The sequence below is a fragment of the Ursus americanus genome, chromosome 7 (genome assembly GCF_024610735.1).
Source record: "Ursus americanus isolate L20-20 chromosome 7, mUrsAme1.1.p, whole genome shotgun sequence".
NCBI lineage: Eukaryota > Metazoa > Chordata > Mammalia > Carnivora > Ursidae > Ursus > Ursus americanus.
In genome coordinates, this window is record NC_142133.1 from 61874945 (window position 1) to 61898977 (window position 24033).

General features: G+C 49.2%; 1 protein-coding gene across 3 annotated transcripts in view; it reads left to right on the top strand.

Annotated features, from left to right (window-relative positions):
• The first annotated feature begins 5070 nt into the window (after positions 1-5070).
• The window catches only part of GALNT14 (polypeptide N-acetylgalactosaminyltransferase 14), a 202144-nt gene continuing 183181 nt past the window's right edge, over positions 5071-24033 (top strand). The window contains exon 1 of one of the 3 annotated variants that reach the window (XM_087863747.1): positions 5071-5374. In XM_087863747.1, coding sequence (XP_087719873.1) covers positions 5246-5374 — 129 coding nt within the window. In that variant the 5' untranslated portion in view covers positions 5071-5245. The remainder of the gene's footprint in view (positions 5375-24033) is intronic. The other 2 variants (XM_087863746.1, XM_045809137.2) reach the window with 2 other exon arrangements.

Consider the following 24033-nt stretch of genomic DNA (forward strand, 5'->3'; position numbering starts at 1 on the left):
TGTGAGTGGGTAGGTGGGTAAAGTGCCTTCTGTCGGTAAATGGACTCAAACACTGATGTGGGCAATAGAATTATTTCCTATTTAAAGCTCGCTCAGTTTGTCCACATCGCCTCATCTCTGGACAAATGTCTTGAATATCATTTACTCAGAAAAGTGCCCCACATGAACATTTTGATTATCCTGAGCTCAGCACACACACAAAAGAACTTTTAACAGCAAAGACCCACGTGTTTAGTCACCTAAGAAAATCAGTCTCGTGTTTGGCAACGTCATTGGAAGCCCTCCTGTCCATTAGGGTGGTCATCTAATGTATTGTCTAAAATGGCAATTTCTTAAAAGTCAAAGGGGGCACGATTAATAATTATGCCAGGAAAATAGGAATAAACCAGGACTTTCTCACGCGAACTGGAACGTGTGGTCACCCTGTTCAATATGCAACACCCACTAATGAGTTGATCATGGAATCTGCCATTGGCCCTTGGAATTTGTCCTGGGAAGGAGGTCTGTCCCATTTCCACTCCTGGGGCATGCCTGGCTCCTCTCACTGTTGACCTTCCTGCCAGATTGGAAACAACCCACCACAGTTCTGTTCCTTCTGGGATTCCAGCTCTCCCGCTCCCCTCTACCTTTCACAGGTGCCTCTAAGTGTAAGCCTTGCAAGGACTGTCTTTGACAGTAAGAGACAATGCAGGTGGCTGATAGACCTGGCTGTCTGAAATTCTGGCGACCTGGGGAGTAAATGACAGCTGTCTTTGAATCCCTCCATTTCTTCTGCTTGTGCTCTCCTCCTTCAGAGACCCTTCTATGTCATTCAGGTTAAAGAATTTTCCTCTACTTTTTTTAAAAGCTGATTGGGTTGCCCCTCTATGCAATTAGGACTTTGCACTTTCTGGGAGGTGTGGTGGTGGTTCATGACCCAGGTCACGGCAGGACACTACCACTGAAGACTGAATCATTTTCTACAACAAGTGAAGACATATCACTGTGGCAGTAGTAAGTTTTTCACTTGGTATTTGGGGAAGAAACAAAGTTTGGGGGCATTTCAAATAATGAAAGAAGCAGGCTTTTGAAATGCAAAGGTATAAATCCCTTTCTAGGAAGCAAATTATACCTAGGGGGAAAAAAAGGAGGTGGGGTGGAGGGTAGTGGGATGGTGAAAGGAGTTGTTTAATGGATAGAGAGAGATCCAGAAAGGTGATTCTCAGATCTCTTAGATAAAGCCACCCATCTACTCATCAAAGATGAGAGGAAAAGCCAGTTGGCTTTATTCTTCTGACAAAGATGCATCAACGTGGCAGAGAGAGGAGGTAGGAAGGTATAGCTCACGCTCATTTCCCATGCAGCCGAAACTATTCTATCACTCACTTTATCAAAAGGCCTTGCAGGAGACTTGGGGCATGTGGTTGTGACAGAATCAACAGTGGCAGGGAAAAGGGAGAGGAGCACAGAGGAAAAGGGGCTGATGTATTATTTACAGTTGGAGAACTTGAACAGAGCAGACGGCAGGGGTTGGCCCGAAGACCTGTGTCTGTACGACTGTGGAATAAAGACAAGACATCTTTGAATTCTTGGTGTGCTCCTTCTGCTGCCAGGGCCCCCTGCCAGTGCTGGGCCAGCGTGTGCGCGCCACCTCTCTCCACTGTGCGACAATCTGCCCTGCTACCCGTCACCTCTCCCTGCGGCCCAGAAGGGGTAAAGACCTCAACAGAAAGCCGTCCGGGCCTCTGTGGGTAAAAATCTCATTAGGTTGGCACAGAGGGCATCTTGCTGGTGGTGACAGGTCTAATAAGCATGCAGACGGGAGACCCGCATGCTCACACTCTCTCTCCCTTAAGTCACACGGTGGGCAGGGAGGAAGGATGCAGGGAGTCGGATCCGAAAGGAACAAAAGGCAGCAGGCTCTGCAGTGAGCACAGTGAGAATGACGGGAGGACAGCTCAAGGAAGCCAGAAGGAAAGTGGGAAAGCCCAAAGCCAAAGCCGCTGGAGAGCATGTGCCTTGGACTTCCCAGCTTCCTCCTGCTTCCAGCTTACATTGGCTCCATATGCTGCTTTACACAGCTTTCCGGGGCCATAATGGGTTTTATTCCATAGTTTTTATACTAACATGAATGACTCACATCTGCTCCAATACCCAATTTCCTCTCTAATGTCTTCGGCTGTGAGGAGAGAACAGCTTACACAGAACTTGCCAACGACAGGAGTAGCAGAAAGAGTCCCGATCCAGGGACGAGGAAGGTTAGGACCTTCTGTGTGTGAGCGGGAAGGGCCGTTGAGAGGGCATGACGTTACGGGTGGGGAAACTGAGACCCAGAGAAATGAGGAGCTTGCGCAGGAACGTCAAGACCAGGGAAGCAGATCCATTTGAGGGCACCTAATGAGTGTACTTGTTTAATTCATCTTATTTCCTGCCATGTTAAATCTTTCGCGAGGAGCTTTTCCTCCCCATATAAGCTGTGATGAGAAAAAAGTAACTTGGATTAATCACCAATGATAGCTAATCCCCCACTGGGATCCACTGTGCTCTGCATTACTTAAGCTGGTTATTAAAGTTTTAAATATCCACCAAAGCGTGGGGACCCCATCCTGGGTCCTGGGAGAGACCTATGGGGCTGGGTCCTGCGTGGGGACTCACCTGGCTTCCAGATGTTCGAAGTCCCATCTGAAGTGGATTTCAATACCGATGACAGGTATTGGTCTGACAACCCAGACTAATAGTCTTGTGGCTGGATCAGGTAATGACACTTGGCAAAACTGGCTTCCCTTGACAGCTTCCACAGGCCCAGGAATCTTCTCCACTTGAGCAGAGGACAAAATAATGATTCAAGAAGCAAGCACCTCGGAAGGCAATCCCCACTCTCCCAGGCATTGCAGGCCCTGCATGGAGCTGCCCCGGGGGAACCTAGGGCCTCGGTTTCCCCAGATGCCCAGCAGAACGAAGGCCCTCAGCCCCTCGGCAGCCGGCAGCATGGTGCTGCACCATCTCCGAAGCTTGGCGGTTGTGTAACTGTCTGCCATCTGTTACTCGGAAGCAGCATCACAAAGCGCTGAGCAACGGACGACGGTGCGGTGCCGCAGCTCCTGCCTGGAGTCCGCAGCATCTCAGCTGCTTGCCTGGGGGTCCCCTGCCGAGCCTGCCGCAGCACACTGGGCAGGCCCCCGCCTGCAGGTCCAGGGGGAGGCTCCTGGAAGAAATCCAGGGAGCTCAAGATGCTGCAGGGATGGGGCTCTCTTTCTGCTCCCTTCACCCCTCCCATTACCGTGATCTACCTGGACTTTTGCCTGGCCAAAGCGGCGGTTGGGGAGCCTACCCCAATCTTTCAGTGTCCAGAGTTCTAATAAACGGGAGTCCTGGACACCCCTCCTCTCCCCCATCTCAGGTTCTATGTGATGGTCTGGGAGTTCAGCTGAATCTTAAGATGGGCTGCCAACAGTGCTCAGCTTTTCTAGGCTGTTTGATTTCTACCTCTGTTCGTAGCCCGAAACTTGTTATCTACAGCCTGGCCAAGGACACCTTGGGGCTGAGAGGCAGGACCGGCCTGTGGCTGAATGATAAGGCACCAAGCACGGGGGGCTTTTGGCAGATTCCTCCATATCTGACTCCCCTTCTTGGGGGCTCCATTTTACTGGAGAATGAATTCCAGAGCCCCACTCGACACCTGCCCCACCTCCAGACAGGGTATGGGGCTTCCTCTGTGCCGAGCTCTGTGGGGAGAGGCAGGCGGAGGGCGGCTATATGGCGGCAGGTACATCATCCTCACCTCCCCCGCAACTTGATGGCATAAGCACCCCTCCCGCTAAGGCTGCGGACAGTCAAACGGCACAATCTGGCAGCCGGTCTTCCCCAGGCAGGACAGAGTTTTTCATACCCTTCCTTGAGGGATCAGATGATCAGAATAACACCAGCACCTCAATTCAGCTCTCACAACTATTCACTCATTGTCAGGGGAGGTATCGCCATCCTCACTATTGTACAGGTGAAGCATCTAGGCTGGGGAAAGGTAAAGGACTTGACCAATATTCGCACAGCTAGGAAGCCTGACCCAGTCCAGGAACTCCTAGTCCAGTGATAGCATCATGATTCCAGCCTAGTGGAGGCCTACAAGGGAATCCAATTCGTAATCTGCTCTGCCTCTAGACTCAAACAGTTTGCATCTGCAAAAAGGAGGAGAATGCACTTTCCAAGGGCCTTGGGAAAAGGGGCTTTCCCAGGGTCATTTTCCAAGTGCCTCATGTGGTTGGCACAACTTTGGACCCCTGCTTCCTTACAAGCACAGAGCCCTGATGCTTACAGGGAGAGAAAACCCGTAAGGGAGATAATTGCGCCTTAATTTTTAAAAAGATTTCTTTAAAGTTAAATTTAGATCAGCTCAGCTTTCCATTAAGCTGAAAAAGTTGCCAGGCACCTGCAGGCAGGCATAGAAACACCCTGGGGAGTTGGCTGAACTCGGCCTTGGGCCTGACCGCCCAGGAGCGTGAACCACGGATGGGGCAGCAGTCCCACAGTCCCAGCGCCGGCTCCCCGAAGGCGGGTGCGTTGGGGGCGGGCCCCGGGAGTGAGCGCCACGTGCAGCCCCCGCGGCGAGCGGGAAAGTCCTCCCAGGCCCGGCTCGGCCCTGCGCGGGCCGGCCCCGAGGTCCCAGCTGGCAGCTGGGGTGGCGGGGCTACCGTTCCTGCCCCTCCCCAACCCAGGCCGGCCCCGGAGCTGCGTCCAGGGCTCGGCTCGCGCGGCCCCAGAGCAGCACGGTGCGCCTCGGTCGGCGGGCGGCGGTAGCGCCCCCTCTCAGAGCCCCGCTCGCTCCGGCCCGGGCTCCTTCGGAGTCGGTCTGTCGGGCCCACGCTTTCGCTTCGCTCCCTCCCCTCCTTCCTCCCTCGTGTTCCTCCCGGGGTGCCGGGCACAGCCTCGGATTCCTCCCTCCCCGCGGCTCGAGTCCGTTTCCCTCGCGGCGGCGGCGGCGGGCGAGGCGGCGGCGGCGCGGGGAGCATCTCGGCTGCCACTGCGCTTCTCCGGCGGGAGCGGGAGTCCAGCTTGGCTGCCTTTCGGTCCTTCCCTGCCGCTCTGGGCCCCGAGACCCCCGCCCCTGGTCGCTTCTCTCCGAAGCGGGCGGGGCGCCTAGCAGCTTCCCGCCGCCCCTGCACCCGGATCCCGGGGCTGCAGCTCTCCCGGACTCCTGCCCCTCCGACCCTGACCGCTAGGGGGTGCCCCAGGGGCGGAGCGCCGCGGAGAAGACGAGGCAAACGGGACCATGCGGCGCCTGACTCGCCGCTTGGCGCTGCCGATCTTCGGGGTGCTCTGGATCACCGTGCTGCTGTTCTTCTGGGTAACCAAGAAGAAGTTGGAGGCGCCGCCGGGACCTGAAGTGCAGACCCCAAAGGTACGGGCTTGGGCGGCGTGGTGGACGCAGGGCACTGGGTTGCAGGAGTGCGCGCCGCTCGCGCGCGGGGCTTGCGGGCTCCCGGGAAGCCAGGGCGGGGGTCTGGGTGCTGCGAGCAGGTAACGGGGCGCCGGATGCGACCACAGGGTGATATTTCTGGATTTAGAGAAGCTCGGGGCACCTCGGGACCCGCGGAGTGTGGGAGTGGGTGTGGGTGGCGGGCGCGCGCTCGCGGACAGAGCGGGTCGCTGAACTTGGGCAGCGCGCGGGGGTCCCGGGGCGGAGGGGGCGCTGCATACGAGCCGCCCAGGGGTGGCGGTCCGTGGACGCCGCGGGCGAGTGGCGGGCGGTCGGGTCCGGTGGCAGGGCCGGCGGGTGCTGGCGCCCGCGAGAAGTCTGGCCGCGGCGCTGACCTCCTTCCTTCCCGCAGCTGCCAGGCCCGACCAGGCGAGGCCGGAGGCCCGGGGTGCGCCGCGCGCGCGTGTGCATCGCAGGCGAGCGCCGTACAGCCTCCCGCACGCCTGCTGCCGGGGCCCACCGGCCTGTCGCCACCCCTGCTTTCTGATTGTCCCCGAGCTCTCCAGCTGCGTGGGAAGTTCAATGTGCCCTGAACGCCACTGAGGATCCTGTAAAAGCAGACGCCTTGGTGTTGGTGGGGAGTTGGGGAAATGAGAATCCAAGTGGCTTTTCCAACTCCTGCCCGGTGGGTTCCTCCAAGCGCAGCCAGAAGGTTCTCCCTTCGGGTTCGCTCTTACCTGTAATTCAGAGCCCCCATTCCTCCGTCTCCTCTTCCACAGACCTAGCCGCGGGGCACAGAAGGAGGCCTCTGGGGGTTCCTGGCCAGCCAGACAACATTTATGAACGGGGTCCAGAGCAGTCCTCCACGGTCTGGGAAAAAGCCCTTGGAGGAGGTTGTGGTCTGAAGCAGGAGGCTAAAAGAAAGGGAGACAGGGAAAGAGGGGATTCTCCCCAGTGAGTACTGTACAGAGGACCCACTTCGTGCCAGGTACACAGTGGGTGCTTCTTCATAAGTAATTGTGTAAGTTGGGTGGTGTCCTAATTTCATAGAGTAAGAAGCAAGTTCAGTCTTTGTACCTTGCCTTAGGTCACTCTGATTTGAACTCATATCTCTGATATTCAGAATCTTTCCGCTATAGCAAGGTGTGTCTCAGATCCCCTTTTATCTAAGTCTTCTGGCACTTAGGTTTTGGAATCTCACTAATGCCCAGTTGAGTTCCACAAGCTTTTATTTGTAGTGTGCTGTGTGCCAGGCCGTGTGCTAGGGGCTAGGGGTACAGAGATGCAGAACTTGGTCTCTGGGCATAGGGGATTTCCTCGTGAAGGGGCCAGGACCGTACAGTTCGCTGAGGGCCAAGAGAGCTCAGTGTACTGGGTGTCGTGGGAGCCTGGGGACTTCCTGTAGGAGGAGGATGTAACAGAACTGAGTTGAGAAGGATGAACTGTAGGTTTGCCAGGAGGTAGGGCATTCCAGGTAGAGGTTAACTGTACCAAACAGGCTCAGAGGAATGACACAGCAGGTTGTGTGAGTTTGGCATAATTTGGGCGTAAACCACGTGGCTGATGGTACAAAGGAGGCTGGGGGCGGGTGTATGAGGGTCGGATTGGGTAGGACCTTGTGGGTGCTAGGGGCCCTTAAAGGGGTGGTAAGCCGCGGAGTGACGAGATCAGACTGGTGATTTCAAGCAGCCTTTGGAGCACTGGATCAATTTTCTCACCTCAGACCTGCGCGTAGATCTGGAGAGCTTTTCTTCTTTTCCCCCCGGGGTGGGTCCGCTCCTTGTGATGCAGTTAATGATACCTGCAGAGACTTGAACTCTCGCTGTTTTGCGTTGAACCTCATTACCTTAAGCTTACTTATTCTTAGTTTACACCAGGGAGCTGGGATAAGAAAGCTCTATCCCTCTTTGTGCACTTTTCTTTCGTCTTTACCTGCCTCCTCTCATTCTGGTGTGCGCTGGACAGTTATTGAATGCAGCTCTATGCCAGGCTCTGTGCTAGGTTAGGAGGCAGCTGTGATGAGGATGCTGTGTCCCTGGCCCTTTGCAGGGAGGTGGAAGCTCTCACAGATTCCTGGTTGAGGTAGAATTACAAACAAATGAGTAGTGGTTGGGGTGGGGGAGTGGTCTGATATTGGAATTCTGGGCGTAATGCCGTGCAGGCACGGAAGAGGGGGTCTTCTAGTTTTGACCCCTTGTTTTTTGTCTTAATAGTTTATTTCTTCTTCCTCCCATTTCCTGTATTCTTTAGAAACACAAATTCTATAGACTTTTAAAATCTTGATACCTTTTATTATTAGGCATCCTTCTTAGTATATTTCTCCTTCCTGTTTTTCACCTGTTTGACCTTACGTGTGTATTTGTGAGTGTCTTTGTGTCTGGTACATGTATCTGAGGAAGGAGATGGAGAGACAAAGAGTCCTTAGCACCAGAACAATTTTATTCCTGTGACTGATCTATTTCGGAAATTTGCACATCCTGTCCAGAGGAGCGTGGTTGGTTCCCAAACCCGATTGCGTGTCACAGTCCCCCGGAGAGCTCGTTTAACATACAAGCTTTGGGGTTTATTGCAGTGATTATGATTCTGTGGGTTTGGGAGAAGGTCTTAGAATCACTGTTTTTACAAGGGTTCCATGTGAGTCGAAAGCAGCCTATTGATGGATAAAATTTGGAGCTAGTTGAAGAATACTAAGTGTGTTGATTTTTTTGTAGTTTGGTTGGCCCCATGTACATATGGTCGAATGATTTCATTCTTCTTGAGTTCCTCAAGGACCGAGCTTATGTGAGCATGTGCGCTCGTGTGAAATAACAGTAGCTAGCATTTGCGTAGTGCTTTACAAATTCACAAACTCTATTTCATGCATATTAGCTCATTTAATCTCCACAACAACCACATGGGGCAGATCATACTTTTATGCAGATAAGACTGAATGATGAAGTTATACAATTGGCCTAAGATAACAAGGTTATTATTAAGTGGCAGCGTGAGGGATAAGAACAGAATGGGATCATTTTGGGAACTGCCCCCCCCCCCACCCAGGCACCTTCCATGGCGCTATGGTGCGTGGACTGCCAGGGTCTGCTCTTGGGGGTGATGGGGGGGAGGCTAGGGATATTTACGGCATGCTGCCCAACCTACTTCCCAGCATGTCCATGGCTCATCCCTGGACACGTGCCTTTGCAGAGCTCCAGGGAGGGCGGAGGGCGTGGGTGTAATTTGTGAGGGAACCACCGTGGAGGGAAAGCCTTCTCTGCCTTTGGAGGAGTCCACCTGGGGCAGGGGAGGCTCCTTTGACTGGACAGAGTACGCACTGGTGGGGAGGGTCCCATGGGAAGTTGCATCCAATGGCTGGAGCACAACTGGTTTAAGAATCATTGCCAGGACAGAGATTGTTTCCTCAATAGTAGGGACTCAGATGGGACATTTGTCTATCGTAGGGAAGAAACTCAGTTTTGAGTGAGTTTAATACCCTAGCTTTTCCCAGGAAATGTTCATTCCTCGTTTTGGGGAGAGCCCTTGCCTTGGGCATGCCGAAGCCTTTGGCAAGTTGTCATCCCACCTGGGCCTCTTCCTGCTGTGGAAGAGGGGGTCAGGTTATTTTCCAAAGCACAAGCAATGGGCTCCCTCCCCTGAGAAGTCAGGGGATTGGTGGAGGACTGGAGACTGTGGCCAGGGCTCTTGGGCCGGGGACCTCTCTGTGTAGATTCCATGTAGCAAGTTGCCTTCCCTGGGGTCTGCGACAAGTTCTAGTTTTCAGGCCCTTCCTTGCCTTCCCTCCCAGTGTTGGGAAGCATCCTCATTCACTTGGTGATGCGATCTCAGAAGTGGGCCTGATAAGAAAATAAAACCTACGTCTTGTCACAATCCAACTGATGTAGAGAAGGCAAGCTGCATTCCTAGTTTAAGGACATTAATTGGATTTCTTTCTTTTTTTTAGTTCCAAGAAGGGCTGGTTCTATTAACAGCTAAAGTAAAGATTTCTTTAAGTTTGACTTCTTAATGTTGATTTGATTCTTTTACCGGGTCCCCTACCCCCGAATTCTGCAGAGCTCTAATTCCTAATTGAAAATCATGTAACAAGTTGGATGTCTTAATTCAAACTGTATTTCAGTGATAAATACTGTACCACTAAAAATACCTGGAAAATGTTTTTATTTCTTCTCTCCCCTATCATTTGTTTGCCATTTGGAGAATTATACAATAACCGACAGAATTAAAAAAAAAGCAAATTTGTCTCTTACTTCCAAGAAACTAAATTTAGTCCAGGGGCTTAGGGCTTAGTAAAAGCAAAAGAATTTGAGGCCTGAGGGTACTTTTTGAGGAAGGTATTAGAAATGTAAAGGCTTTGAATAAAGTGCCTCGGGCCCATGTAGATGTGTTTGTGCTCTACTAGGAATAGAGCACACACTATTGGAAAAGCGCTTGTCTTTCCGTAATATTTGCATACCACAAATGCCTAGGGTATATGACACTTATTTTATTCCCCATTTAGTAGATCATTTCTCCCATTTAAAAAAATTATGAATTTTGGAGAGAAAGACCCTATTAATCTGCTGATACTCAGTGCATGCATATTGGACTCTGTCCAGAGAATTTGGACTCTGGCATGACCAGAAGGAGCCCACTGTCAGATGAATGTTCGTCCTTTCATTCAGTCCTGCATGCTGGTGCCTACACCCTGCGCTAGGCTGTTTTCCCCTCTGCTGAGGTTCCTAGAGCAGGTGCAGGGTAGTGTTGCCTCGTGGTCCAGCAGGGGTTGCTGTAAGAGGATGGGAAATATAAAAGTAGCAGGTTGAAATGTCAGGTGTCCACGAAATGGCATGTCTTTGCTTTGTAGATATCAACAAGCTGCTTTTTTTTTTCTTTTCTTAAACCCTGAGCTCTCCCCCAGCCCCCAAATTCCAGGCTATTAGGCTGGTGGGAATCTCTCCACCCTAGGTTATTTTTTGGCGTGCCCTGTGTTGTACCCATGTCCCAGCTTGCTTTCCCAGCCAGCCCTCCCCTCCAGGGCCCGGTGGGAGGCCTGGTCCTAGGGACTGGTGGATCTGTTCGGAGGGACTTTCTTTGCGTCCGTCTGGGGAGCTCTCTGTCTTCCTAAACCCTTGTTCCCCTGAGTAGCTCCTTGCTTTGGGAAACAAAGACCAGGGATCCCTGTCTCAAATGTTCCTGGAGGCGTAGAATGATGCCTGCTCAAATCAGAGACGACAAAGGGGCAAAACCAAGAAGGAAAGAGAAATTAATGTCCCTGTCACAAGCCTCCCCAGCCTGTCTAGAGACTACCCTTTTTCCAGGTCGCTCATGTGTTTATATCATTTAAAAGTGTTAATTGCCACTCATCAGAGGTCATTTGTAAACTAAACAGGGACAAAATGAAGCTGCTGGTGCGGACGCCTGAGACCCAGGATTTCCACACCGCCTGGTTCACAGCCATCTCGTCCTCTATCTCCTTTGCCTGCATCCTCTCCCACGGCTTTCCATCCCAAATTTCCAGAACAGTCTTAGCCATTACCAGGCACATTTGAAGAAATGTATTGCCGTGCCCTTGTTTAAGGTCTAACATGTACAGTTTTGTCCCTCTTCCAGAGCATCTCAAAGTCCCCATTACATTTCCGGAAAAGCATCTGAATTAGAGAGCAGGGACCCATCCCCCCCCCCCCCCCCCGCCTTTGGGGCAGTCTGTGAACCTTGCCATGGCTTTTGCACATTCTGCCCCAGAGACCAACATTCTAGACCCACCATCTGCTGGGGATGTGAGCGCGGCTGTGCCCACTGCCCATGCAGGCTGGCTGCTGACTCCTCCCACTGGCTGCAGCGCCCCAGAGGGCGGGTGGCCTCCCTGCTCCCCAGCAGCCTCAGAGACTCACACTGCTTGCTGGAGTCAGGAGACAGAGCCCCCACCCTCTCCTGGGAGCGCCTGTCCTATAACCATGTGTGGTTTCACCTTCTGGCTTTTCTTGTACGTGTGGCAACCCATTGGCAGGTGCCAGGGGCAACTCAGGTCCTTTCTCCCGGGCCCAGTCTCCCTAGCTGTGAAATGGGGGCGGTGTGCTGTGGCCCGGGGCCTGTCTCCCGCTTGCTCCACTGGCAGCCTCTGTTGATTCAGGTGACTTGTGAATAACTCCGAAGTGAGACCTCATGGCTATAAATAATTATGGCACAGATACTCCGTGTCTATTACTTATCTTTTAATTATTTTACCAGAAACGCTAGATTAACCAAAAAAATAAATCAGTCTCTGAGTCCTCAGATGTTGAGCTGATTAGGAAAGAACCCCTTTGGGATATGCAAGAACACACACGCATACTCGGGTGCCCTGGGGAATTCTGCAGAAGCTCCTGAAATCTGCTGGCTCTGGTATTTTGGTATTTCAGAATAAATGGCCTGATGTGACCTTCTGGGGCAGCAGTCTTTGCATTTGGCAGCAGCTGCTGCCATCACAGGATCTAATGAACGCGAGGAGGCGGGGGGGGGGGGGAGAGGAAGCGGTCTCTGTGGTGAGAACTGGAAGGGGGGGGTCCTCAGTCCTGCTTCTCTTTCCACGAGCCCCTCTTCCCTCCACCATGTTCTCCCTCCTCTTATTTGCATCTTCTGGAGAGCTGGTGGGGTCCGGAACACAGAGCCCTGGGACACTCGGCCGGGAGCCCCAGGAGGAACAGGAGGCTGGGCTGTCCCTTGCAAGCTCCAGCCAAGGTCAGGAGCAGCTTGCGTCCCTGCTGCTCTGGGTGTTCTTAATGAACGAGGGAAGTTGGCTGCCTTGCCCTGGGCCGCCCTGGACCATTCTGCTCGGATGCCCTGAGAGCGCCATGAGCCCTTCTCCACAGGAACCGAGGAGCCAGCTGACCCACGGCCTCCTGGATGCTGCCGCTGCCGAGTACCACATCCCTTCTGCATACCATTCCCAGAGACGAGACTAGGCACTTAAAAAAATAATTAAATTCTCCTCATGTCACTTGTCTTCTTAACTGTAAGCACTACAGAGATCTTTCAAGGAAATGCAGGGGAGAGCGGCACACTCACATGTTCCTGCCATTGGATTTGAATTCCCAGATGAAGAGAACAGCCACCCAGCTGCCTCCTTCCTAATGATCCCGGCTGCTTAAACCCAATTTGCATCTCATTCGGGGCCAGGAGAGGAGGGAAGCATCTACAGAACGGGTATGACCACCCCATCTTGACACGCTCTCTCCAAAAGAGGCTCCCTGTCCCTTTTCCTTGTCTCACTAAGGTTTAGAAATTAGGATTTTCTTCCCTGTGGCCGGGACTGGAGATTTATGTAGCTCTCTTGTTCCTCGGAGAACACTGTAGTCATTCATTCCTTCCCTAACCTCCCCCCGCCCCAAGCCACAGAGAGACTGGTCCAATCAATATTTATGCGCCCATCACTCGCAGCTGCAACACACAGGCATCGTGCACGCCAAATTCCTTGATGGCTGTTGAAAAATTAGCTGGTGCCTATATATCAGGCTCATTGTTTTCGAGGATCTCGGGGAGATCAAAGCACGTGGTGCACAGATTAATTAAGCTGCCCAGATAATTGGCTGTTAATAGATGGCCAATTGATGGCTGCCAGCTGGGTGCTGAAATGACGCACTTACGGTGGGGCTGGGGTCTTCATCGGCAGAGGAACTGGCTCAAAGACTCGATTAATTAACAGTGAATCAGGAACAAGACATTAAGCGGTAGCTTCTTTCCTCCGCCACGCCCTGTGATGTTTTATGGTTTACGCAGCGTCTGTACTCACAGATGCCTCGTTTGGTCTTTCCTGCCACCGCGTGAGGCAGAAGTTATTATTACTCACTTTCCTAAGTGTGATGAAGCCGAGGTTGTAAGGGGGAGGAGACCCTGGCAAGCATCCCCAACCAGTAAGTGGCCTTGAACTCACTCTTTTGACTCTAACGCTCGCGCTTTTTCTGCTATGGCCATGCTCAGCTGCTGGTTAGCTCCCTTTTCCAGGGGGAAATGAAATCTGTTTTATGCGTGTGTATATTATATGTATGTTTTCTTATGGACGAAAAGTTAATGCTCTTGCTGAGAAATGACTCCCAACCTCTAAAACATCGGCGTTGCTTTTCTGCATGCAGAAGGGAACGTGAGAAGTGAATTTTAGGGGCACCAGAGAGCGCATCTCAGGAGGGCCACTGGAGGGCCAGGAGGACTTGGGGTTTTCTTCCAGGATGGGCCAAGTGTCACTTGCCCACGGGCCCTGCAGGACCGTTCCACAGGATGCTACCTTCTGCTGTGGGGAGATGCTGGGCCAGAGTGGCTCTGTCCTCGTGCGGGTGAGCCCACATTCACCAGCCAGGTCCCTTCTGGGTTGGCGAGGGGTGACAGCAGGAAATGAGGCTCACTGTCATTCACGAGGCTGCTCCTCTCACAAGTCAACGGGATTGTGCAATTAAGACAGACGCCCTTTCGTGATGAGTGTGGTCCTTAAACAATCAGAAGCAATTCCCCTCTAAGAGGAAAAATGTCATTTGAAAGACCCTAATAAGTCCTGTTTGAAATGCAAGGCAGGTGTGTGGGGGATGACTCCAGGAAAGTGCCCTTAGATGCTACGCATCACCTGAGCCTCTTTCTGGAAGACAGAGGGCGCCCTGCCTGAGTCGCACTGTTTAGCTGTGAGGACCCTTGATGATGGACTGCTCACTTCTGCCCTGTAGTTGGGCTGTTGGCAGGACCCAGCACGGGGCTCGGCTTCTTTGTAGCTGCTTGGGAGGATGGGCATGAGTGATAGTTGGTGCCCATGTGCATGTTTCAGCGTATGAAAGCATAAAATCAGGAGCTGCTAATGTCTTCCTGGATAGTTTGTCTGCAATTCGGACGAACTACCGGAGGGCTCCTGCTGGTGCTTTTCTTATGTGGCCTGAATGACAAAGTCAGTGTCTACGCCAAGATCGCTACTTTTTCCACTCCTGTCAATTTCCACTGAGCATGGCAACATTAAAGGGAACTGTATTTTTAAACATCATGCATGGAGTAAGAACAAAAAAAGTATAAACCTAGTGACTGATATTTTTCCCTCTCCACTCGGAGGCCGTCGTGATTTTCTAATCATATTTGCTCGATTCTGGATGAGCTAACTCCCTGTAATTCTCCCCGCCTCTCTTAAAACTGACGTTATGGTTTCTGCTCCAGGTTTTAGCTTTTCCCTTAAAACGGAGTGTGTGTTTTTGGAAAGCTTCTTGGTAGCGTCTACAAAAGCTGAGCACGTGAGTGCACCTCGGCCCCTGCAGTTTCACTCCTAGCTGTGAGCACGAGAGAAGTGAATTTGTATTTCAGAGAACGTCATGTACCTGAATAGGAGTTGGCAAACTTTTTCTGGAAAGGACCAGATAGTATTTTTGGTTTTTTAGGTTATACAGTTTCTGCTCAAAAACGGTGCTGTTGTAGAGAGACAGGATGTCAACAAATGGGTGTGGCTGTATCCCAATAAAACTTTATTTACGGACACTGAAATTTGAATTCCATACATCTTTCACATCTCATGAAGTATTTTCCTTTTAGGAGTACGTATTTTCAAATATTTATACATGTAAATTGCATTCTTAGTTTGCAGGGTGTGCTAGGTGCAGGTGGCAGGCAGGCCAGCCTTGGCAATGGGATTTTATTCATATTCAGTACAGAAACAGGCAAAACTAATCTATGGTGTTAGAAGTCAGTTTCATGGGGACCCTTGGTTGGAGTCAGTGACAGGAAAGAGGCAGGGGAGGGGCGCCTGGGTGGCTCAGTCAGTTAAGCATCTGCCTTCATCTCAGGTCATGAGCTCAGGGTCCTGGGATTGAGCCCCGAGTCGGGCTCCCTGCTAAGTAGGGAGCCTGTTTCTCCCTCTGCCTCTCCCTCTGCCCCTCTCCCTGCTCATGCTCTCTTTCTCTCTCTCAAATAAATAAATAAAATCTTAAAAAAAAAAACAAGAAGGAGGCAGAGGATATTTGGGGAGAACTGGTCCTGTTCAGTTTCTTGATCTGGGTACTGGTTACTCAGGTGTGTTTGCTTTGTGAAAATTCATCGAATGCACACTCTTTTCTGTGTGTGTATTTCACTTCAGTAAAAAGTTCAAAAAGAAGTCTGAACTGCATGTGTGCTTCTGACTCAGATTTTATTTAGCACCTCACTTGGGGTCAGAGCGTAGTAGTTTTTGTTCTTTTGATAGCTACTGGTTCCTGTTTCCTGGATAAGACCGTCTCTGGAGAAAGGTCTTGATATGTCTTTCCAGTTTCCCAAATCTTATTCCCTTTTATAATGAGGAAGACGTTTAACAACCGGTGCGGGAGGGGCACCAGCCAACCAAAGTTTTCCTTTACCCCAACTCACTCCTGACATGTAGGCTCAGTCTCCTCTGTATTTGAGTTACTAGTTCAGCAGTAACCAGGAAAAACTATAACTTTGTAGTCAGAATGTTATCCAATTGTATATTATTTACTTTATTGTAAGTACTGGTAAACAGTGGCCAATAAATAATTTAATATTCCTTTAAAAAAAACCCCGAAGTATGTGCTGAGTGTTAACCTCTTAGTCGCTGGATCATTGGAAGATGGGGAGGATTCTAGGAGAGTGGTTGCGGTTGGAGGGCCTTCGGGACAGTGGGGACTGTGAGAGGGACGTTGGCTGGTGTCGTGTCCCATAGTGAATCCAGGCTGAAATCTACCTATGCTTGTAGGTAAGAGGTGGAGACTTAATTACAGAGACGAGAGAATGGAATTATGTGGCACAAACTACTGGCTTGCAGAAAACCAGGTGTTGTTTTTTTTGTTTGTTTTTCATTTTTTTGTTTTCTTTTGGTATCCAGGGTCAAAGCAAGGAACTAACAGCCTGAGTCCCTAGTACGTGCCAGGTGCTTTGTGTGTCAGTCATTCATTCCTCGTTACCACCCCGTGCAGTGCACACTATTTGCTTCGCCTTTCAGATGAGGAACCTCCAGGCTTAGTGAAGTTAAGTGACTTTCCCAAAGTCATGCGGCTTGGAAGTGAAGGAGCTGGATTCCAGATGGGACCTTGAGCCCACCCTCTTTCCACTTGCTTGCCCCGTGCTTCCTTCTCTCCCCACCCACTCACACTCACCCCATACGTGCGATCGTGGAATTGAGGGCTTGACTAGATCTTTCCTGTAGCAACCAGCCCTTAGAGCAGCCTTTGCTCTGCTTCTGGGAATTAGACACATCTTGTTTCGGCCACAAGCTGTTGGATGCGGTAGTTTTATGTTGGAAGCTAGCTAGCTCTTCTAGGACAAGCCATTTTATAACAATATTCCAAGAGGAAACTTTACAGCATTTTCAAAGAGAAATATATTGTGTTTTCAGCACTCTTTGACATCCTTATGAACACTTCTCTCCTGTGGATGGCTGGGAATGTTTCTGGTCCCAGGATTGAACTTGAAAAAAGGCAGTCTGCAAGATGTCACGTTCTTGCAAGCATTAAGGTGTGCTTCAGGACTGATCGGAGCAGGGACAATGAGAATCAATCAGCAGGTGGGAGAATGCCGAGGCCGTGGTGGATGGCTAACCACTCCCAACGTCATCCCTCGGAGAGGAGGAGTCCCTTACCCAGCATCATAGCACCAATTATTTGCTTGTTTGTGCTGAGGAGTTGAAAGCTATCGTGTGCCGGGAAAATACTCAGCATGGAGCAGTAATTACGGATCAGCTGATGATAAAGGATGCATTGGATTGACTGCTAATTAGATTATTAGCACCAAAAACAAATACCTGCTATTAATACCATAAATAAGCTGCATTTATGATATTTTCTACTATAAATACGTATTCCTTTTTATAATGTGCAATTTCCTTTCTTCTCTTTTGGGGCGAAGCCTTCCAGTTCCCCAGTCACACTAAGCATGTTTCTTTATTTGAGCTCTCATCTGGTCACCATCTTGTTTTCTTCCAGTCTCAAAGTGGGGTCGGGAGAGCTGGTGTGCATTGAGTGCCACATGTCAGGCCCTGAAGTGCGTTAGATGTCTCCGGGGAAAAAGCGGGGCGATTCCAGAGCAGCATCCAGATCTTTCCCACGGGCACGGTGTCATTGTGAGGGGTAAGGGATCGTAGGGTTTTCCCTCGGAGATCAGTGCTGAAGTTAATTGCCAAAGAAATGACCTGGTTGCTTTTTCGGTGGCATTTTAAGATTTGGGCCTTGTTATCCTGGGTTCCGGGAGGATGGGATGGACATTTGGGTGTTTTAGGCACCAGCACCCCCCACCCCTCCCCACCAAGTCGGCCATCTTTCTACAAGTAGGTTGACGGTGTGTGGCCAGCAGTGTGAGATTCCAGCTGTCTTCCCACCCAGGCTGGCTATGAGTTTCGTGGGTAGGACCATCTGAAAGAGCCCTCGGGAGCTTCCTGGGTTGCCTGGAGAGAGGTGCCCGCTCCGGCAAGAGCCAAGGGGCAGCTCTGGCCGTGACCTTGGTAAGTAGTGCAAGTGACTGTCACGTGTCCTACATGAAATGCTAGAGACGGAACCGGGTCGGGACCACCAGTGTAGAGTCTTTGCGGGAAGGAGAGTTTTCTGAGGGCCAAGGGTGCATGACTGCCTCTTGGGAGAAACGCTAGGTGCTTTCTCTGAGTCCTTCGTTCTTGATACCACCTGTGCGGTCGGCAGGCTGCGATTTAGCTGGTGTTCGTCAGCAGAGTCATGCTGGGTGTTTAAGGCTGGCGCCCTTCTGACTCCGCAGTGCCTGAACCATACAGGCTGTTCAGATGTTCCCTTATAAATAGTATCTCTGGATGACATTGAGTAGCCTTAGTTTACTGATGAGGAACTTAAGGTTCAAGTTCCAAAAACTTGCCCACATCAGTAGAGCTCGTAAGTGGCAGAGCTAAGATAGGTCTGGGGGATTCTGGGGTGCCATCAGGATGGTTCGCAAGGGGCAGTGAGCTCCTTGAAGGGGTTTCTCCTTTTGAGTGCCTCGCCAGCGTGGGGTGACACTGGGCAAATTCCCCTGCCCCTGGGTCACGCTTACCAGTTCATCCCGCAAGCCCCTGTGGGGCTGGATGTGAAGCCCGGTGCGGGAGACTCCCAACCAGGTTCCACCCTCCTCGCCCAGGGCAGATTTGGGGCGGTAGTGGAGTCTGGAGCTGTGTCTGTCTGCTGGCTCCGGGCCCGTCTTCTAGAACTGTCTCCCTCCTGGCTTTTACACTGTGTCGTGTGTTACTGGAAGGATACAACCGTGTCTCCAGGATGGCCTTTTCACAGTGAAAGGGACTGCAAGATGAACAGGAATCTTTTCTCTCTTTTGAGTCAAAGTGAAACATGAGGCCAAGGGGAGAGAGAGAATCTTTATTTGGGTTCATGGGATAAAGGTTTGAGAAAATTGCTTTTGAATTTACTAGTTGTTTTTGCAAGGTTGCCTTTCTTCTCCTGATCCTGTCACTCTTCCGTTAGCTCAGAAAACTCTAGTTGAAGGTCAGTCTCATCCTGAAAAGCTGTTTCACTAACCCAGGAACCTGTTATTCCACAAGGCCTCTTGTTAGAAGAAGAAGCATTTAAGGGCAGTCTTTTAAAGTCATTTCAGTGACTTTTGAAGAAGCACATTTGCTGGGATCTACGCACCCCCGAAGTGTTTGCTGTTTGGAATGCATAGCGCTAGTGTCAGGAGGACAGGAAAGGAAAACCAACTTCAGGATAGAAAATAGGGTAGGGGCGCCTGGGTGGCACAGCGGTTAAGGGTCTGCCTTCGGCTCAGGGCGTGATCCCGGAGTTCTGGGATCGAGCCCCACGTCAGGCTCTTCCGCTATGAGCCTGCTTCTTCCTCTCCCACTCCCCCTGCTTGTGTTCCCTCTCTCGCTGGCTGTCTCTCTCTCTGTCGAATAAATAAATAAAATCTTTAAAAAAAAAAAATAGGGTAACTGAGCAACCCACTTTGATTGACTTTGTCAGGGATGCCTGTTGGGGTTCTGTACTTTTTGGGGCACCGAAGACTGAGGTCTGCCCACAGGCCACATTCAGTCCCTTCTTCCTGCTGTTTATGTATGGCTTGGGAACTAAGAATGGCTTCTTAAAAAATATATTTTTTAGTGGTTGGAAAAAAACTCAGAAGAAAAATAATATTTTGTGGCACATGAAAACTATATGAGATTCAAATTTCAGCGTCCATAAATAAAGTTTTATGGGCACACGGTCATGCTGGTTCCTTAATGTATTCTTTGTGGCGGCCTTCCCACTGCAGCGGCAGAGCTGAACGGGGAGGGAGTTACAAAGCCAGCATTTTACGGGGCCCTTTAGAGAAAGTGTTTGCTAATCCCTGCCCCAGACCTTTGCTTCTCAAAGTATGATTTCTGGGCGGGGGTGTTGGTTCACCTGGAAGTTTGTTAGAAATGCCAAATCTCTTGGGGCGCCTGGGTGGCACAGCGGTTAAGCGTCTGCCTTCGGCTCAGGGCGTGATCCCGGCGTTATGGGATCGAGCCCCACATCAGGCTCCTCTGCTATGAGCCTGCTTCTTCCTCTCCCAGTCCCCCTGCTTGTGTTCCCTCTCTCGCTGGCTGTCTCTATCTCTGTCGAATAAATAAATAAAATCTTTAAAAAAAAAAAAAAAGAAATGCCAAATCTCAGGCCAACCCTACTGATTTTACATCTGCATCTAAGCAGAACCCCCACGTGGTTTCTGTGCAATTAAAGTTTGAGAAGTGCTGGGTTAGATGTCAACTAACTCTTCGAAAGGCTTGTGCAGGACAAACAGATCTAGAGTCAGTGCCATTATTTCCCTATTTATTGTGAATTCAATTGGATTGGATTATTCAAGACTAAACTCCCGTTCCCCCTGTTGAACTGGGGATTCTTCTACTTCTAGCTGCACAAAGACCCAGAAGGTTTCCTCCACGCCCTGGAATAGGAGAGGAGCCTTGAATCTTCCAGGCTTCCAGGCGTTGTGGTCACAGCAGGAACACTGTTGACCAAGACCTCATCATTGTGCTGCTCCCGGGTTGGTGGGTTCCTTGTGATGCCAGGGGGCCCCACACTGAGGGTTTTGCCTCCCGAGGGGCAGCAGCAGGAAGCCATTCTTCTTGGATCCTGCTACCCTTTGGGCACCCCTCCCCCACACTCTGGACTGGCTGCCTCCATTGTCTTTCCAAGTGGGAGGAATTCCCTTTTTCCATTATCCTCTGGGGGTACTTCTTTCAATGACACTGGCCTTTGCATACCCCCCACCACCACCGGGAAGCAAGGGAGCATCAAGTGCTGAGATGAGGGGTTAGGGGAGGGCTGGAGTGGGAGTGAGCAGGTAGAGTGCAGTGGAGAAGAAATATAACGAATAACCCAATCCATGATCCTGCCACGCGTGCAGGATGTTAGGGTGCAGTTGATGGGACAACCCATGTCATCTAGAACAGTACCAAACGTAGACAGTCTTCCTGTAGAACAAGAGGTAACTCCCGCAGGAATTTAGAGAGAGGGAGACTGGGTGGGTGGCAGGGGCCAGGGAGGTCTTCTGAGATGCTGGGACTCCAGCAGGAGTGACCAGAGGTCAGTGGAAACTAGGAGCAGGCCAGGCGTGGAAGCGTTTGAAAATAAACTCATTTGCTTATTTTTGTTCTAAGACGCACGTCTGTCTGAAAGTAAACAGATATCCCCAGTTGGGAATATTACACCCTACTCACTGGGGACTTTGTTCGATAACTGTTTTGGGTTTAAGGGTTTTAACTGCTCAGAGTATGCTAATTGCTCTGAAAGTAGCAATTCTGAGTTTTGAACTTGACGTTCCCTTTCTTTCACCCATTTGGCCTAAATGAGAGTCACTGTATATGTTCTGCATTTCTCACCAAGGTCAATTCTGGGTTTTCCTGACTGCCTGTTTTCATCTTTCATTCATGTGGCTGCTCTTAAATGCTCCCTGGAAAATCCATCTCACCTGCCTACATTCCCTTGAATGAGGCCTTGGCAGGGCTGTGGCCAAAAGTCACCTAGAACAGTCATGTCCCCTGAAGGGTATGCTTGGGGTCCTGAGTCCTGAAGACCTGAGTCCATACACATTAGTTGGAGGAATGGAGAAGAGATGACATCCTGGCTGGTGTTACTGGGAGGATGGATCACAATCAGGTTCTAGAAGTTTCCCTCCTTTTTAGATATACCAGGTAGCCCAAGACTGGTAGCATTTTTGCATTAGCTGATATGTGGCTGATCCACTGTGCTTCTCTCCAGAGGACCCTCTTGGGAAGCTAGATTAGGAAAGGACCTAATGCAGTGGACATGGAAGTAGGCTCATGATGTACCAAGTTAAGAAAAAAAGTAGGATTCAGAATTGTGTCTATAGTAGGACCTCAATTTGTTTAACACAAGATGTATATTGAAAAAACAAAACAAAACTTAGAACATCAAAATGGGTGATTTACCTAAATGTCCAGGCTGCATTTCTCATGGCTGGTTATTAAAATTATTTGATTGATTGATTTTGGCTTATCTGCTCCCCAGCTCCTTCCACTCCCTCCTCCCCCTGCTTTTACACAAGCAATGTAGCAACCTAATATGTAAACTTCCGTGTCTTTCTCTGTGCACCTGTCGTCAGAACAGAAATGTAGGTAAGCATTTACGGATCTGCTGTGGTCATCATTACAAAGGAGAGGAGAAATTGATCGTGTTGTATATATGTCTTTGCATTTTACTCCTCATTTAATCATGTAGCCCAGAAATCCTCAGGTCAGCCAGCTTGTTTTTAGTGACTGCCTGATATACTGTGGTATGGATGTGCTTTATTTCATTCCCTTGTTTCCATTTGGTGGGCATCCACCTGTCTCTTACCTTGATCCCCAAACACAGTGTTGCAGTCACTGTCTATGCACACACAGTCTCACACGGGACTTTGGCTTTGGCTTCTATGATGGATTTTGAGGAATGGGAATTCTGAGTCAAAGGGAGCCTGATTTTTATGTTAATGGGTATATTAAGCTTGCTTTTAGAAACAGTGTCATCATCCACATTTCCACCAGCAAAGTGTGAATACTCTTTTTCCAGCATCCCCTTTAGCATAAATGTTCTTTTTCTTTTGCCAGTCGAAAGGGTGGGAAACAGGATCCTATTTTAATGTTACACTCCTCTGACCAGCAGAGAAGTTGGATATGTTCACGTGTGTTCATGGCCCATAAGGATCTGCTCTTCTGTGATGTATCTATTCATAACCTCGGCCCGTTTTCCAGCGGGCTGTGTATTTTTATCTTGTCAGTTATAAGACTCTTTGTATGTTGTAGACAGCTTTTTATTGGTCATATGTATTACAGATTTTTTTCTAATCAATTGTTACACTGTTGATTTTGTTTATGGTATATATTGCCATATAATCTTTTTTGCTTGTTTTCATATAGTTAAATATGTCTCTTTAATAATAGCTAATGAGCATTCTGTCTTACTAAAAGAGCTTCCTGATGCTTAGGTTGTATATAGAACATCCTGAATTTCCTCTTCTACATGACTTAAAGCATTTTCAAATCTTCAGTCCATCTGGAATTAATTTTTATTTCTAGTTTGAGATAGGGATTCAACTCTGTTTCCTTCTAAAAGGGTGGTCATTTGTGTCAATATCTCTAATTAAAGAAAATACCATTTCCTCCAGTGACTGACATGCTACTTTTGTCATAATTTTGTTTCCCATAAATATTGAGTTTTAGTTCTGGGAAATCCATTCTGTTCTATTGACTGACCTGTATATCTCTTACTATGCCAATATCATACTTTTGCTGGAATTTTTTTTTTTTTATTAAATCCAGTGGTCACTTGAATAATCCATTGAGTTTCCTAGGTATAAAATCTTATTCTCAAAATGAGTTAAATTTATCTCTCCTTTTTGAATATCTCTTGATTATTTCATTATTTTGTTTTGTCACATTCATGAGAAGATTCAAAATGCCACACCATACTAATACAGGAATTTTTCTTGATTTTGATGCAAATGGCTATAGTGTTTCACTATTTACTGTCCACTTTTATGAAATACTCTTTATTGTATTTTAGTCGTTTCCTTTTCCTGTTTTGCCTAAGTTTTTTTTTTAAATTAGAAATGATTTTTTAATTTTTTCATATTATGATTGAATTATAATTTTTCTCCTTTTTTGATGCAGTGAATTATTTTGATTTCTTTATTTAAGCCATCCTTGCATTCCTGGAATAAGCTCTATATAGTAATGGTTTATTTTTATTTATGCTGCTAGATTTTATTTGTTGGTGTTTATTGGGAATTTTAACATTTGTATTCATGAATTGATTCATGGTTTTTTGGTACTCTATCAGGGTCTATATTTAAGACTATACTGCTTCTATAAAATGAATTAGGGAGTTTTTTTTTTTTTTTTAATATGTGGGGATAGTTAAATAATGTGGGTGTATCTGTTCTTTAATGACCACATGAAACTCAGCTCTGAAATGATATGGTCCTGTTGACTTCTCTGATGGTAGCCCTTGACTACCTTGCATACCTTTTTTTTTTTTTTTAAGATTTTATTTATTTATTAGAGAGAGAGAGAGCACAAGCAGGGGGAGCGGCAGGAAGAGGGAGAAGCAGACTCCACACTGAGCAGGGAGCCCATGACTCGGGGCTTGATCCCAGGACACTGAGATCATGACCTGAGCCAAAGGCAGACACTTAACCGACTGAGCCACCCAGGCGTGCCCCCTTTGCATACTTATTTTTATTTTTCAATCCAATCTGGTAATGTTTATATTTTA